Source organism: Pleurodeles waltl, chromosome 3_1, assembly GCF_031143425.1.
Source record: "Pleurodeles waltl isolate 20211129_DDA chromosome 3_1, aPleWal1.hap1.20221129, whole genome shotgun sequence".
In the NCBI taxonomy this organism is placed as follows: Eukaryota; Metazoa; Chordata; class Amphibia; order Caudata; family Salamandridae; genus Pleurodeles; species Pleurodeles waltl.
The window spans coordinates 231,340,604-231,357,073 of NC_090440.1; the positions used below are offsets into that span (position 1 = coordinate 231,340,604).

General features: G+C 45.4%; 1 protein-coding gene across 1 annotated transcript in view; it reads left to right on the plus strand.

Annotated features, from left to right (window-relative positions):
• GRAMD2A (GRAM domain containing 2A) overlaps positions 1-16,470 on the plus strand; it is a 328,764-nt gene that overhangs the window by 281,555 nt on the left and 30,739 nt on the right. Inside the window, exon 10 of the mRNA XM_069222277.1 lies at positions 10,601-10,712. Coding sequence (XP_069078378.1) covers positions 10,601-10,712 — 112 coding nt within the window. The remainder of the gene's footprint in view (positions 1-10,600; positions 10,713-16,470) is intronic.

Below are 16,470 nucleotides of genomic sequence, written 5' to 3' on the forward strand. Positions count from 1 at the left end.
GGAAATTGGGAGGCAAGACCATATCGGAGATCTGTCCTCCAGCGAGGTCACTGCCCTTCCATAATTAGCTTGCCACAGAGTACCAACGTCGCGGCTAAGCCAGATACCTAAGTAGCGGACTGGTTCCTCCGCCCATTGAAGTAGAAATTCAAGAGGGAAAGGCAGGGTCTCCTCCGTGAGAGGGAATAGCATTGATTTCCCCCAGTTTATTTGCACCCCTGAGTGCTCTCCACAATGAATCACCTCTTGTACCATAGGGGTCAGATTAATGTGTGGATCATGGGTGTAGAGCACTATATCATCCGCGTACATGGAGATCACAAGGGCTCTGGAGGTAAGGCCAATACCCCTATTTGCGTGGTGTTGTCGGAGGCGCACCGCCAGTGGCTCCATCAGGACCGCAAACAGCAATGGCGACAGTGGGCAGCCCTGTGAGTTCCCCGTGTGATCTGGAAGGGTTCAGAAATGGTACAGTTTATGCACACTCTTGCCATAGAAAGAGGGTATAGAAGGCGAATTAGTTTTTATAAAGGTAGGACTTAGTCCAATTCATGCCAGTGGGAGGGAGAGGTACGCCCATTCTAGAGTGTCGAACGCCTTTGTCGCTTCTAATAATGCCGCAGTTGCCTAAACATTTGGGGCCAGGTGGTGCATGATGGCGAAGATAGTGCGGTGTTTGTGGGATGTGGATCTACCTGGTATAAAACCAGCCTGGTCAGGGCGAATAATGGTGGGCAAAAGTGGTAAAAGCCAATTAGCCAAGACCTTAGCGAAGATTTTGTTATCAACGTTAAGGAGGTAGAGCGGCCTGTAAGAGTCGCAACGAATTGCTGGTCTCCAGCAAGACTTTGAAAGAAGCATACTTTAGTTTCTTCACTGCAGAGTATGAAACACTCACTTGAACAAAACCAGGCCAACATTGTCAATCAGTTCTTTGCAGTCATGAGCCTTCCAAATCACAATGGATTGGTCAGACCATGTCACCCTACATCAACAACCCGTCACTGTCATTCAAAACCCTCTGCGCCACTGTACTGCTTTTTCTTGCACTTGCACTTGAAAACTCTCCTGCCAGAATTCATCGCCCAGGCAATCAACTCTCTGAAAATAAAGCTCTCCCCTTGTGGTGCATCCAAGACTTGTTCTTGTAAGACTAAAATCTGTTTGCTCCTCACACAGAAACTTTATCTCCATTACAAAAGAAATCTGTAGAGTAAACCATTTTACAGCATCTTCAGTCCCATCAAGGTCGTAATCTGAGCTATGAGCCATATTCTCAGCTTGATCCCAGAGCCCAATGAAAATGTACTCAACTAGAAATTGCAGTGCCATCAATCATTGAAGACAAGACCAAATCTAATACCACCTTGACAGCACAAAAAATACTACTACAATCTTTTCCATCCCACTAGGCAATGTATCGTAGCGGACCTCCTTAAGGTTGCCTACTCAAACAGAACTTACTAACAACTTTATCACATTCAGATCCACTACATACGGGCACAACATTCTCCCAACCACCATCATTAAACCTGTGTCCACAGAGAAGCACTCACAGCCCTGAACAAGGTAAACGTATTCCTTGCACAAGGCATCTTTCCCATTAGGTAAAAACAGAAAAGATTCCCTTGTGAACCTCAAACCTGCCAGCTACTGCCTATCACAAACCTACTGTTTATCCAAACTATATTTAATTAGGTAATTTCTATAAAAAAAAAAAAAAAACAAGTTCACACCAGTGCCACCCTAAAATGCTTTGTTTGTGTCCATGCTACAGCACAAAAACAGCAAATATCAAAGTCATGGAGTGCACCGTTCTAGATACATCAGGATCATCAATCCCATATCAATACCTAATTATCAGACTTGAAATGTAATGACGGAACACTACATTCAGTTCTTCTGCTATCTCTTTTCTAGTCTGGAAAGGCAACTACAGATCTCAACAGCTACTGGTAACTTGAGGAGTTCTCTAAAAAGTGCTTACAGTACTAGTTTCAATTACACACAGAACAGGCACAATAAAGGTAGCAGTAGTCCAATTTTCATTCATACTCATTTAGAACAGACTAAACACAGGGATAAGGTTGTTTTGAAGCTTGAGGAGTGGCAGCAGGGGTTACAGCTGGACCACCTGATACAGATCTGAATCATATTTTAAAACTTTGTTTGGAGATGCTGCTTTCCAAAGAGAAGGAGATAAATAAGAAAGAAAGAAATTAAGAAATGAAAGGATGAAATAAATAAAGAATGTCATATTTGATGAAAGAAAAGGATAAAAGAAGGATGAAAAGAAGGAAAAAAGAAAGGATACAAAAATGGAAATATTCAATATGAAAAATGGATGGAAGAAGTAAGGATAAAAGTAAGAAGTGAATGATGCAAGAAAGGAAAAATGAAAGAAATGGTGAAAGGCGTTGAGAGACAGGGTGAAGGTCAGCCCAGTAGGAAAGTCGTAATGGGGCCTGTGGGGAGGTCGCCAGCACTGCGATGACCTCCCTGTCTGGAGTTTGGCCGACGGATGTTTCTATCTGGCAAACTCATAATGAGCCCCATAAAATGGGAAGATAGCAGAAAATAAAAAGAAAGATAAAAGCATGGAGAAAAAAGCAAAATAGAAAGATGAAAATGCAAAGAAAGTTTGAGCAGAAACACGCGCAATAGCATTCTAGACCTCATGGTGGTCCTTGTACAAACTGGCCTTGTTGCCATGTAGAGAACATACCGGTCATTTTGGAGAACTTAGCACAGGCTAGCCTTTGGCATATTATTGACATTTAGGACTTACAACGGCACTGTCATAGGTCAGCTCACATTAGCTGGCAAAAGGTTGGAATTTGTGACATTTGGAGGTTAAGGCTAGCATAAAATGAGAATCCATGGCATGTGAATGTGAAAGATTGAAAATAGCAGAAAGATTTTTTTTTTCTTATAGCCCAGTAAAACACATACGTACTTGATGAAAATGACAATTTGGTATTTAGCGATTAGGTTTACTAAAAATGGAAAGCTGGTTTTTTCGGTTGACAAAAAATATTCCCTTGGTAGAATCGAATTTACCCATAATATAAAATGTGCAATTGGCAAGAAATTTTTGTTCTTCAGAAAACATGAAGCTGATATTTTGGGTGGTGGTGGGGGGGGGAATATTTGACTTCCATAACATATTTTGAACCTGAGTGATAATTCATGCTGAGATGTGAACATGTCTTGCTTATGCTAATTTCGTTGTACCTTGAGAATACTTGCTGCTATGACTGTTATTTCATGAATGTTTCTATTCGGAAACATACAGCATCACTCTGCTCCCTGCCTTCAGTTGCACTCTCTGCCCAAGGAAACTGGCGGACTTGGTGGCCAATTACAGCGAGGGAGTAGCTTCTCCCTTGGGAGTGAACATGGAGGGACACAAACAGATTGGACACTGTGGCAGAAATCAGAGCCCAGAAAATCACTGGAGATCAGTTTCTGTTGTCCTCAGACTCAGTGCTTTTGGTCAATGTAGTCTAGGGGTCTGATCCTTGCTCCTCCTTCTTTCTGTTGAAGTGAAATATTTTGACCTTTGAAAAGGCATAGAGTGATTGTATGTTATTTTGTGAGGGTTGTAGCTGCTCCAGAAGGGGCTGTGATGTGCCCCGGAAGTGGGGACGTGGTCAATAAATGCCTTGCTGGTTTCACACCAGAGGGAGATACAGCACACTATGGGGGTCATTCGGCCGGGGTCGGCGGTAGCACCTCCAACAGGCTGGCGGTGCTCCGCCGGGCATTCTGACCGCGGCGGTACAGCCGCGGCCAGAAACGGAAAGTCGGCAGTGTACCGCCGACTTTCCGCTGCCCATGGGAATCCGCCATGGCGGCGCAGCTTGCTGCGCCGCCATGGGGATTCCGACCCCCTCACCGCCATCCTGTTCCTGGCGGTTCCGCCCGCCAGGAACAGGATGGCGGTGAGGGGTGTCGTGGGGCCCCTGGGGGCCCCTGCAGTGCCCATGCCAATGGCGTGGGCACTGCAGGGGCCCCCGTAAGAGGGCCCCACTTTGAATTTCAGTGTCTGCTCAGCAGACACTGAAATTCGCGACGGGTGCTACTGCACCCGTCGCACATCCTCCACTCCGCCGGCTCCATTCGGAGCCGGCATCCTCATGGAGGGGTGTTTCCCACTGGGCTGGCGGGCGGCCTTTTGGCGGTTGCCCGCCAGCCCAGTGGGAAACCCAGAATAACCGCAGCGGTCTTTTGACTGCGCAGCGGTATTCTGGCGGTTCCCTCCAGGCGGGCGGCTCCCGCCACCCGCCGGGGTCAGAATGACCCCCTATGTGTATTGTGTATGTTTTCTACTGCTGCTACCCTGAACACAACAAATTTGGTGACGAAGGTGGGATCCACTGCCTTCCCCGTGCCTCGTTACCTTAATGCGCCGGCTGCTGTGTTTGGCCGTTGGTGTTTATGCTGGTCTTGGGGGCTTCTTGCCTGGCGTCTTCTTGGTGGTTCCTGGATGCCGGTGCTTTCTGCTGAACGGCGGCGCATTCGAACGGGTGTCCAGCTGACTGAGGGTGCTTCCCCGCCTCCTTCCTCTGACTGCGGCGTGCCATGGCTGGGTGCAGCGAGGAGGAGCGGTGTGCGGCTGCCTGCGAGGCTGTGCCTGGCAGCCGTGTTGATGATGGCCCCCCTGAAGCTTCAGACTGCCTTTGCCTCGTGGGCTGCTTTGATTGGCCCCTTGTACTGGGAGCGTGTCGAAGTGTTGTATGGTGCAAAGGATGTTTTCAGCAGGGGAATTCCTCGTCAGCAACAACTCCAGGCTGGGGATCTCTTCCACTAACATTGTAAAGAGGGAATGTTGGTGATACAAACCAGAACTTTTGCAGACATAGGCAATCAATGTAGGATTATTTATATGAATATGGAACAATGCTGAACTGTGCATTTTTGACTGAGTATACCTTCCTCTGTGCAGCGTGTTTTGCCTGAATTATTGGCGTTTTCAGGACCAGTGCCTCCACGTTCACCTGACAGATCATGTCATTCATACCAGCATTGGAACCATTCATAATTGACGGCCCACCGTGTGCCCAGGCAGCCCAGTGGAAAGACTGGGTACAGAGACTGGGGATCTATTTCGCAGCCGTGGATCTGGATAATGATCAACGCTGTCCCATGCTTTTACATCTCGGACGGGTGGCTATCCACAAAATCAGCAAGTCCCTTACAGTGGAAGGGCCTCCATTTACGCATCAGTCATTAAAAAAAGCCATGACTGCCCATTTTGAGCCATTAGCCAGTCCAGATTATGAGAGGTTTCTTCTTCGACAAGCCAGACAGCTCCCTGAGGAGTCGGTGGACACGTTCTATGCACGGCTCCGGGAGTAAGCAGGCATGTGCACCGTGCCTGATGCGGAGGACGAGATTCGGGTGCAGTTTATTCAGGGCTGCTACACCGTGAAGCTGCGGGAGAACATTTTACAGTTACCTGGCATGTCAATGACAAACATGCTTAATTTAGGGCCTTCTAAGGAGCTGTCTAAGGTTCGTGCTGCTCATATGGAGGGAGCTGTTCAGCAGCCCGTGAAAACTGAACCTGTGAGCGCAGTCACCACGGCTAGCCCAGAGAGAAGATCACGCCCAAAGCCGAACATAGTGGATCGTGCTTGTTACATGTTTGGTGGGGCATACCCTCATCAGGGCCAGTGTCCTACCTTAAGAAAGAGGTGTACGGCCTGTAATAAACGTCATCATTTTGCAAAAGTTTGCCGGTTGACAGCTTGCGGAAACCTGCCTGGCACCGGACGATGCATGCTGCACAAATACGCCTGTCTGGCGAGGGTGAGGATGCCATGGATGATGATGATCTGGAAGGGGTGGTCCACGTGGTTCATGCCATGCATTTGGTCCCCAGAAACGCATTCCGAAATGCAATATAGAGGTAGGGAGCAAGCCTATGGTGGCTCTGATAGATACAGGGGAGTCTATTAACATCATGGCTCTCTAAATGCTTACGGCGCTTCAACTTCAACCAGTGATGCACACCACAACCACCAAAGTGTTTGCTTTTGGATCATCCATTACGATTCCCCTGGCAAGGGTAATCTACACTGACATCATGCATGAGGCCCAGTAGGTCAGTGCCAAGATATACGTCACAGAAACTGGTGCTGGTATGCTGTTGAATTGTCAAACTGTGGAGAAGTTGGGCCTCGTTACCTTTGCATTCAGTGTACATCAGGAGGGTGTTGAGGAGCTGGTGGCTGAATATTCCCAGCTGTTAACAGGAATTTGGTGCCTGAAGGGAGCTTGATACACCTCCATATTGATACGTCTATTTAACTGGTTGCTCTGAAACATTGTCGCTTCGCCTTCCGCCTGCAACCTAAGGTAGATGAAGAACTGCGGAAATTGGAGGCAGAGAATATAATTGAATGTGTTGAAGGACCCACCCCCTGGGTGTCTCCCATTGTGGTTGCTCAGAAACCCAAGCAGCCTGGGGAAGTGAGGATCTGTGTGGATATGAGGTTCCCCAATGCTGTCGTCTGTCGTGAACGCCACCTCACCCCCACTATTGATGATATCGTGGTGGAAGTAAGTGGGTCTCGGTGGTTCTCGAAGATGGACTTGAGGGCAGGTTACCACCAACTTCTGCTTGCTCCTGAGTCTAGGGCCATCACCACGTTTTCCACACATGTGGAGCTTTGGAGGTATAAACGCCTCAGCTTTGGGATCTCCAGTGCTGCAGAGGTTTTTCAGGATGTTATCAGGGGAGTACTTGCGGGGCTGGAGGGTGTCATCAATAGCAGTGATGATATCTTAGTGTATGCCCCCACGGTGGAGGTACATCTTGTGAGACTCCATGCCACGTTTAAGTGTTTACAGGATCATGGATTCACATTGCATCGGGAAAAGTGTGTATTTCTACAGGCTCATATTGCTTTCTTTGGATATCACTTCTCCAACAAAGGGGTTATGCCAGATCCTGAAATGGTACATGACATCCAGATGCACCCGCCCCCACCTCTGTCACCGGTGTCTGTAGTTTTCTGGGGACGGTTACATACTGTGGTAGATTTATTCAGAACTTAGCATCTCTTACTGCTCCACTTTGAGAGTTGACTCTGGCCAACGTTCCTTGGGAGTGGGGAGTTGCACAAGAAGAGGCTTTCCATGTCACAAAAGAGGCGTTATTGGCCCATACCACGTTGCGGTACTTTGATCCGGCAAGAGAATCGGAGCTGTCAGTGGATGCGAGCCCGGTGGGCCTGGGGGCTATTCTGTCTCAACGTTGTGCCGAGGGGGAATGGGCACCCGTGGCCTTTGTCGACCGAGCCTTGATAGAGACTGAACAATGCTATTCACATATAGAAAAGAAGGCCATTGCTGTTCACTGGGGTTGCTGTCATTATCACCTTTACCTGTATGGCCAGCCTTTCACAGTGGTTACGGATCATAAACCCCAGATACCCCTTTTCAACCTGTCCACGTCCACCTCCCCTCCTAGGATAGAGAAGTGGATTTTGCAGTTACAGGACTATTGCTTCACTTTACTGTATCGGCCTGGGCCTCAAAACCTAGTTGATTATTTGTCACAGAATGCTAGGTCTGCGACAGTTCAAGAGGAAGCAGAAGGAGTGGAAGACTATGTGCGGCTGGTGGTTGATCGGTCGCGACCGCTACCTGTATCGATGCAGGAGTTTCAGAGTGCGGCCCGAGAGGATGAGTGTATTTAATTGGCCATCACCAGTGTCCGTACCGGAAAATGGCATGAGATGATCTGTGATTTGTCTAGGAGGACTGAAGATACCCCTAGTACATTGGCTGCGTTCCGTCATTTTCGACAAGATCTAACTTTGTCTCCTGAGGGGTATTTGCACAGGGGGGTGAGATTGGTAGTTCCTAGATCATTTCAGTCTTGCATAGTAGACCTCGCCCATACGTCACACCAAGGGGTGGTTAAGACTAAGGCCAGATTGCGATGCAAACTGTGGTTTCCAGGGCTGGAGCATCATGTGAAGTGTGTGGTGCAACAGTGTCACCTGTGTCAGGCTGTGGGCCCCTTCGAGGTGCCTGCACCTATCCTTTCAGAGATGATTCCGTCCAGTTTGTGGCACAGGGTTAGTGCTGACTTGGGTGCTCTACCTGGTGGCAGACATATGCTGGTGGTCATTGATGATTTCTCTAAATATCCAGAGGTGGGGATACTGGACACGACCACAGCTGCACGTGTCATTCCTTGTTTTGAGGAGATAGTGGCTACTCATGGCATCTTTCAGGAGCGCCGCACTGATAATGGCCCACCGTTTTCCAGCCAGGAGTTCGCCAATTATCTGGCTCTTCATGGTATTGCACATCGGAAAATTACCCCGTATTGGCTGCAGGAAAATGGGGAGGCTGAGCGGTTTGTGTGGACATTGGAAAAAGTACTGAGAATTGCGGTGGAAAAGTCACATAACATTGATTGTGCCTTATTTGCTTTCCTAAGGGAGTATCGTCTCACACCCCATACTACTACTCAAGTACCCCCTAGTTCGTTTTGTATGAACCGTCCTGTGGGTGATACTGTCCCTCAGTGCGCTGTCCCTACTACCCTGCAGAAGCAGGTGGGTGAGAGGTTGTGACACCGGGGGCTGCCAGTGACTGTATGTCAGGAAAGTGACATGCTCGTGTTTTGCCTCTTCAACTGGGGGATCAGGTGCTGATACGCAATCAACACCTGGGGGGAAATTCAAACTCCCTTTTGAGCTGATACTTTGGACTGTGGTGTGGATTTGTGGAAGTATGGTCACTGCCCAGAAAGGACAAGATTTGGTGACTCGAAACATTTCATTTTTCAAGCTTTACCATCAGGCATCTGTTTCTGAGGAGGTTGATGACCCCTTTGCTGTTCCTGGCCCGGATGGGGAGTGCCTGGCTGGGGATCCAGTCTGCACTCCCGGGTCTGTGGGGTCCAAGGGTGTGACATCTCCGGGTATTCTCCAGGAGGAGGAGTTGCACACTTCTGGGAGTCTGTCTGGTTAGCAGGGGAGTAGTAACCTACCCGAAGATACTGGACAGGTTGTCTCTGGTGAGGGTATGGTGCCTACTCTTTTGCGAGCTGGGGTTGAACGATATGATCTCCATCCCTGCCTGATGCATTCAAGTAAGCTGCAAGGCTTTATATTGTTATAATTGTGTACTAGTGTATGTCCGACGATGGGTGGCACCCCCTGTGTTTGGACTACGTGAGGACTGGGTCTGTATGAGATGATTTCAGTTGTTTTTTTTGTTTCTGTTTTTCACAGGTGAGGGAGAAATGTTATGTTGTGAGGGTTGTAGCTGCTCCGAAAGGGGCTGTGATGCACCCCAGAAGTAGGGGCTTGGTCAATAAATGCCTTGCTGGTTTTGCGCCAAAGGGAGATAAACCGCATTATGTGTATTTTGTGTGTTTGCTACTGCTGCTGCCCTGAACACAACAAAATCTTCAATGTAGGCATATTTCTTGCAGATTACTAAAGGCACCTGCGAGGGGTAGGTTGGGATTTCTTTGAGAGGATATATTTGAATTAGAAGTCATCTTTTTTCCCCGCATTCAAGTGTGACAGTGGTCAATACATAATTATTGCTCTTATGATCATACAAGGTAGAAATAAAATACAATGTAAAAGGTTATACTCTTCTTTGGAAATGATTGTATTAAGAAAGTCAAGCCTTCCCATGACTATCGAAATTTGGTGTAATTGTTCAGTAGGCTGGAACTTTGTGCAGCCAAAAAGACAGGTCTATTGTAGATCCTATCAAAATTTGGCATGCATATGTGGTAGGTCAGCACTTTGATTTGAAAAAGAAGAGTGAAATGCACCAACAAAAATATAGGACAATTAAGTGCAGGTGTTTGGAAATTTCCAGGCTTTGGTGTACTTAATTTGAATTTAAAACACCACTGCTCTGTCACCAAAACAAAACTGGATATTGAAAAATAGAGGCCATTGGGTATACCCAAAATGTTTGAGATCTGCTGTGTTTAAACAAAAAAACATATTTCCACATTTACTATAACATATACAAAGAGAGCACAGTCCAGCATCTTGAGCGGTGGTTGATGCTTGCTTTCAACTTGAGAAATATATTCAATATTACACTTCCTTGCATAATTTAGAATTCTCTCAACATACTGCCACTGAACAAACATAACCAGGTGTTGTAGTAGCAGTGCCAGGAGTATGAAAAGGCATGCCAGGTGTAGGAGCTGCTGCCTCCTACACCTGGAGGTTGAGGTCCATGCACCCTAGGACTTTTGAGATCAGAGGTGAACTGGCTGATTAGGATTTCTTTCCCAGTAGTTCTCCACCATTAATAGTGAATTAATGCTGAAGAAACTTGGCAACAATTCTAAACTTATGCACCTAATACACTTTTAGATGTTGTTATACAACCAGTTGTAACTTCACTTTTCTCTTGATACACTGAACTGTTTTTGTAAGAAAGACTGGTAAAGGAGGTCAATCTTTGTGTTTATTTCTATGGAAAGGCATACCACTCTCCGCTACTCCACTACTCTGCTCTGTGAGGTGCCTTGCACTGTACTGCACTTTACTGCTCACCTTGGATATACTCATAAGGGTGTCCGTGTCTCCTGTCACAGAGAATGCAGCAACCACGGAGGAAGAGCCAGAGCCGGACCAAGTAGTGGAGATGGACTGCGTTTCAGAGCTGAGGCCTTCTGAATATCAGCTCTTTAAGATCTTCATCGCCCTGTGAGTCTGCACGCCTACGTCGCTGCATGGTGTTAACTGTCAAAAGTATGACCACTGCTGATGTCTGCTTCCATTTATACATCATATCATGCTCTTCCTTGCTGTATCCTTTGTGTTTGTGATAGGGGCTTCGACGCACCAAAATTCCAGGGGCAATGGAATTGATCGAACACATCAATTGATCCCCACTGATGACATCTCATTGTCAACCTCTTACGCAACTCGCAGCCCCTCAACAGCCTTGTATTTGTTGACAAGAGGCTAGGAGAAAGGCAAGGAGTGGTAACTACTTAAAGTAAACAGATAACTTGCAACACTGCTTGCTTTCTGTTCCTGCTGGCTGCCTTCTTCATGACCCTTTAGGCAGGAGCAGCACAGAGCCCACACTGGTCAATTATAAGGGGATGTGACTTTGATCTATCTCAAAAAGCAACAGAGGGTACCCCACTACAAAAGACATGTGGTGAACTAGGGCATGATTTGGGGTGGTTGGCGTTAGTGTAATTAATTTAGAGTTCCGGAAATTTAAGAATAGCATTAACATACAAATAGAACCTTCTACTAGCAAAACAATTTCGCACAACTCTAAGCGATAGCTTGCTACAAAGACCAGAAGCCAGTGGAATAATAAACAAATGCTAGCCAAAAAGTAAGCCAAGTGCATGATAAGGTGCCTTGTTTACAAAGAGGCACACACTGGTATGCATGTGCACGAGGCTGGCTTTGTGCCACTTCAGTGATATCTTGTGAGCTCAGCTTGGGTCACTGAATTGTATTTTTTTTCTTAACTGTTTTTTAAAGTGGGTCTTACTTTAAAAAATGTAGAATGCAAGGTCACAGGCCAAATAACTGTATAAGCTATTTAGGATATCCAAATGTGTATTGAATACTGAATCAAACTTAAAGAAATGCTGCAAGTTACAAATTACACCTTTTCTCTGATGTCTTCACTCTACTTCCACCATCTCCTGTACAGACGTTAGGTGTCAACATAGTCATGGAGTCATGGAGTCAATATAGTTGTATTTGAAGTCAGGATAGTTGATTCCTCTCATCCCCAAACTCAATCTCTTTATGGGCAGTTCACATCTACGATTCTAGTATGAAGGTAGCCCAGCCAGTCTGCAGAGGGCCACAGTGAATAGTGGATGATAGTAGGCAATGGTAAATGATGTTGTCCACTCCAGTCCCAATCCCTGACACAACAATGTAGAGCAGGTAGGACAAGAAGAAGACAAGGAGAGCAGACTTAGCACCAGTCCTGGTCTAGCAAGAGTAGCCCTGGTTGATGGCAGTAGCAAGAACACCCTTCATCCTAATCCTGTAGCAGATCAGGCCTGGGAAAGGGCACAGGGAGACTAGACCCAGCAACAGTAGCATACTGGAGTTGCAGAAAGAGCTGTCATGGGCTGTCTAAGGAATAGCAGTTCAATAGCAGTTCAAGTTCTGCTTAGTGAAATCTGTGACATAACAGGAAAGGCAGCTGTATACCTAGCAGTGTGCAACAGCATAACGCACCTACAACTCTAAGGATAACAGGAAAAATGAAAGGTAACACAATTTATTAAAAACCATTACTGTCTTAAGGAGTACATGAGACATTTTCCAGGTCTTTAAAGGAGTACCAACCAAGCCTGACCTCTCCAGGAGTGTTGTAGATTAATTTGTTGCAACACAATTTTCAGAAATTGGTGATTAAAAGATGCATTTTTAAGCACAATTTCTAAAAAGCTGCAAGTGATAGAAAGAGCTCATAAAATGCAGTGTTCATTGGCCTATCAGTTACCTTAGCATCTAACTACATTTAAATGAGTTGCTTCCTTACATGCTCCTTCCAAGCAGATTCTCAATCATATGTTGTAACTGAGATTCTTCTTGAAAGGGGCAGAATAACAAAAATACAATACAAACATTAAGCTTAGAGTGCCATTACAGGCTTAAACAACAGACTGCTTATACCGATCTCATATATTAGAGACTTAAACAGAATTACTACATTAATTTTGCTACCAAATATCAGCTTCCAGTTCATGAAAATTAACATATTTTTCTATCAAATACAACCTTTTCATTTTGATAAAACAAACTCGGTTGCCCTAAGCAGTAGCTTCTCATTTTCATGACAAAAACTATATCAGTTTTTCATCTTTTGAAAATGAAATGTTTGGTTGCCCACCATCAACATAATTTCTATCTTACCTGCACTGGAGGGCAGTCCACACAATACATAGTCTGAGGGCCGCCCCAACTGTAGGTTTGTTTGAAAAGTCTTTCCTGAAAGTAAGGTAGCATACCTGTTCTCTCAGATATAGTTCAAGAATGTCCACCCTTCGGGTTGGTAAATTGTTAGGGTCTTGTATGAGAGGCTTAGGATTGGTGCATAAAAGAAAGACAACCTCTGCATGTAGCTTGGATCCTTCCATTGAAAGCCTTTTGTTTGGCAAATAGAACATTTAACATTAACTGCCTTCCTGTATATTATACTGGTCGGAATTTTAAGAACAGTAGCTTGAAAGTGGCCGATGGGAGTTGACTTTTTCAGATAAAAAACAGTTTGGGAACCTGCGGTCATAGAAGAACAATTATTTTGTCTGTGGGTCTTTAAGGATTCAGGACAACCTTCAGAACAGGTTCAGTAGCTTCAAAAGCAGTAGAGTTTGGACTCACCACAATAGAATCTGTCATCTCTTGTTCAAGGCTCAGAGGAGGCAAATACACTTCCTACACTTCAAAAGTCTTTACAAAATCTCAGGTATCGTTGGACATACTCAAAGAGGGGAAGATCTCAACCTCTACGCATGACGCCCGGCATAATAGAGGCAGTCAAGAAGGCTGTGGCACAGGATAGGAATCTTATCATCACTATAGTCTGTCTCCCTGGGACCATTGGATTAGCTCCACCACTATGACTTTCTTTTACTGTTGCAATATCTGCTGTCTCCAGGGTGCATTGGGCATGCATTCCTGCACCCTTCAATTACCTTGGCAGCAGTCAGACACGCAAGTCATCTTAGGCAGAATTCAATTCCACCTGCAGGCAGTGGGCCCACATATATTGTCATATGCTGATGACTGCAGAAGTCTCAAACGTAAAGTTTTGGGTGTAGTGCAGGTTCAGTTCAATAAAATCTTGGGGACTACTAGACTATTTAGGTGCTTGACCTTTTTGCTGTCTTTTCTCCAATTTGGCACATTGAATACCAGTCTTTGCTGGATTTAGAAGTGGACTCCAGCTTTCAAACTAGAGATCTACAGAATACCTTTAACAAAATGACAAAAGAATCCTAGCTAGAGATTGAAAGAGAGGTCACATATAATACTATATTCCCTCTTTAGTGCCTACCCATTTACCTCTATACATATCAGTGCTAATTGACTAGTATACGCTAAGCCCAAGGATGTAACCAAATCCACGCTACTGCCTAGGGATGAAGTCCGTGGAACCTGGCCCTCTGCTACCATGTTCTCTCTTCAGTTGGTGTGACACAGACAGTACGGCCTTCTGCAGATGCTCCAATGAGTATTGATGTTGTTGGTTCATTTTATGTGGTTTGTTGGAATAAGATTCTTGCACACATATCATAGATTCAAAATTAAAAGTGCATTATCAGACTGAGGCAGATAAACAAGCACCACTAAATAGTGCATTCTCAGCAGCAGCAGCAGTCTCATTCCATCCCCATATCTGTTGACACATGAAGAGTTCCACATTGCATGATAAAATTCTCATGCATGCTAAATTATTTGTGTTGCGGGGACATGTAAGATAAAGAAAAAACAAGACTTCTCTCAGCAAGGCAAACATAGCTTTTTACTGTCACAGCAGTGAGAGTAGATATCCCATACGGAAAACAGCTGGTCCCAATTTGCTGCTTCACATGCAGCCACTTATATAGTAATGTGAACAATGCTTATTACAAAAGGTCAAATAATAAGTTACTTAGCAGTTACATGTTTGTTGTAAAACGCCACATCACCGGTGTCTCTGAACCTTTAACCTATTTCTTATACATTCTTTCTAGCAGTTCTAACAATGCTCACCAAACTAACTATTAAGTCCTCTTGGATGCATGTGTATTTGTGTGCATGTTTTATTGTTTCGCTCCTAAGACCTCTTATCAGATTCTGTGTACCCTTGGTTAATTCAATCTCCTGCTCCTATTCTGCAATCATGTTTTTAATTTACTGGGACAACAGAAAATGTGCCTGTGTGCTAAACCCATAAATTCCTTCAAGCTTACAGATATGGGGTTTCCTTTAACTAATACCTTGCTGGTCATACATTTTATTTTCAAGCAAACTTTTCACCTCTTTGGTATCAGCACAGATTTTACGCCTACACTGCTCTTTCACCACATATAATTTCACATATAATTTCATAACATTTTCTACCAATGTCTGATGAAGCGTAATTTCTTCACATTTCATTTCCTCTCCAACATATGGGAGCTTTCAACACTCATATGTTAGCTATCTGGTACAACCTACTTCTGAAAATGTGAGACTGTGGTAGTTCAACGACTTGAATCTCAACATAGTCAAGATGCTAAAGACATCTTGGGGACATTCTGAAAGCTGACCTAGGAATGCATTCTACTCGTTGCTTGCCATCAGCTTTGTGGTGTAACTCACATTTTCTTGTTTCCCATTATTTGTTTTAGGCTGTCCAGCTTGAGTTTGTACCTTCACTTGCCCAAACCTCATTTACACTATCTTTCCAAATGCACCCTTTCTGTATACAGGCATGTAAATCTTGTTCTTATCTCATCACATTTGCTGTGTATTCAAAGACCAAAGCCAAAGGTCGGGCTCCATCTTCCGAGGGAGCTTGCTTACTTTTCTTTCTCTAACTTCAAAGTGAGAGGATTTATGTGCAATCTTGCTGGATACTGGGGGTAGGAAAGAATTGTTTTTCTAGCACATGACAATATTTAAATGAGCTTTGTAAGTATTTCAGAATATATTAGAATTAGGAACACAAATGAAGCACACTTTTTGTTATTTCTGAAGTGTGTTTGAAACAAATATGTTAATATGATCAAAACAAAGCATTACACTAGGTGATGCAATTGCCACACTTTTTCGTATATGTGCTTTTTTTTATTTTTACTAGAAAAACTGTATGTCTGTGCAGATGTCATGATCATTTCAATTCAAAATGTGGTGTCTATAATGGCAGTGTGCTACCACACCATGAATACTCCACGCCGCTTCATTCTACTCTGCACCGCTCCACACCACTGCACCAATCAATTTTACACCACTCCACACACTCCACTCTATGCCACTGCACTCTATGCTACTTCACACTATGGGGGTCATTCCGACCTCGGCGGTCTTTTCAATAGACCGCCGAGGGACCGCCGTACGGAAGACCGCCAGTGCTGGCGGTCTTCCGCATGGGCCATTCTGACTGTTGGCAGCGCTCCGCCCGTTTCCGGACGAAGAGCCGCCAACAGCCATACTGGCGGCAGGCGGGGAAGTGGAGGTAGCTCCACCTCCACCGCCACGCCAACAGAACACCGCCCAGCGAATCACGACCTGTGATTCGCTGTGGTGGTCTTATGTTGGCGTGTCGGTGTCGGCGGAGCTGCCCGTTCGCTCCCGGAGGATCACCAGGAACAGGTAAGGTGATCGTCCGCTAGGGAAGGGGGGTGGGGGGGTGTTGTGAGTTGTGTGCGTATGTGTATATTGAGGGGGCGTGTGAATGCGTGCATGAATGCGGGGGGGTGTGTGTATGTGCATGGATGCGTGCATG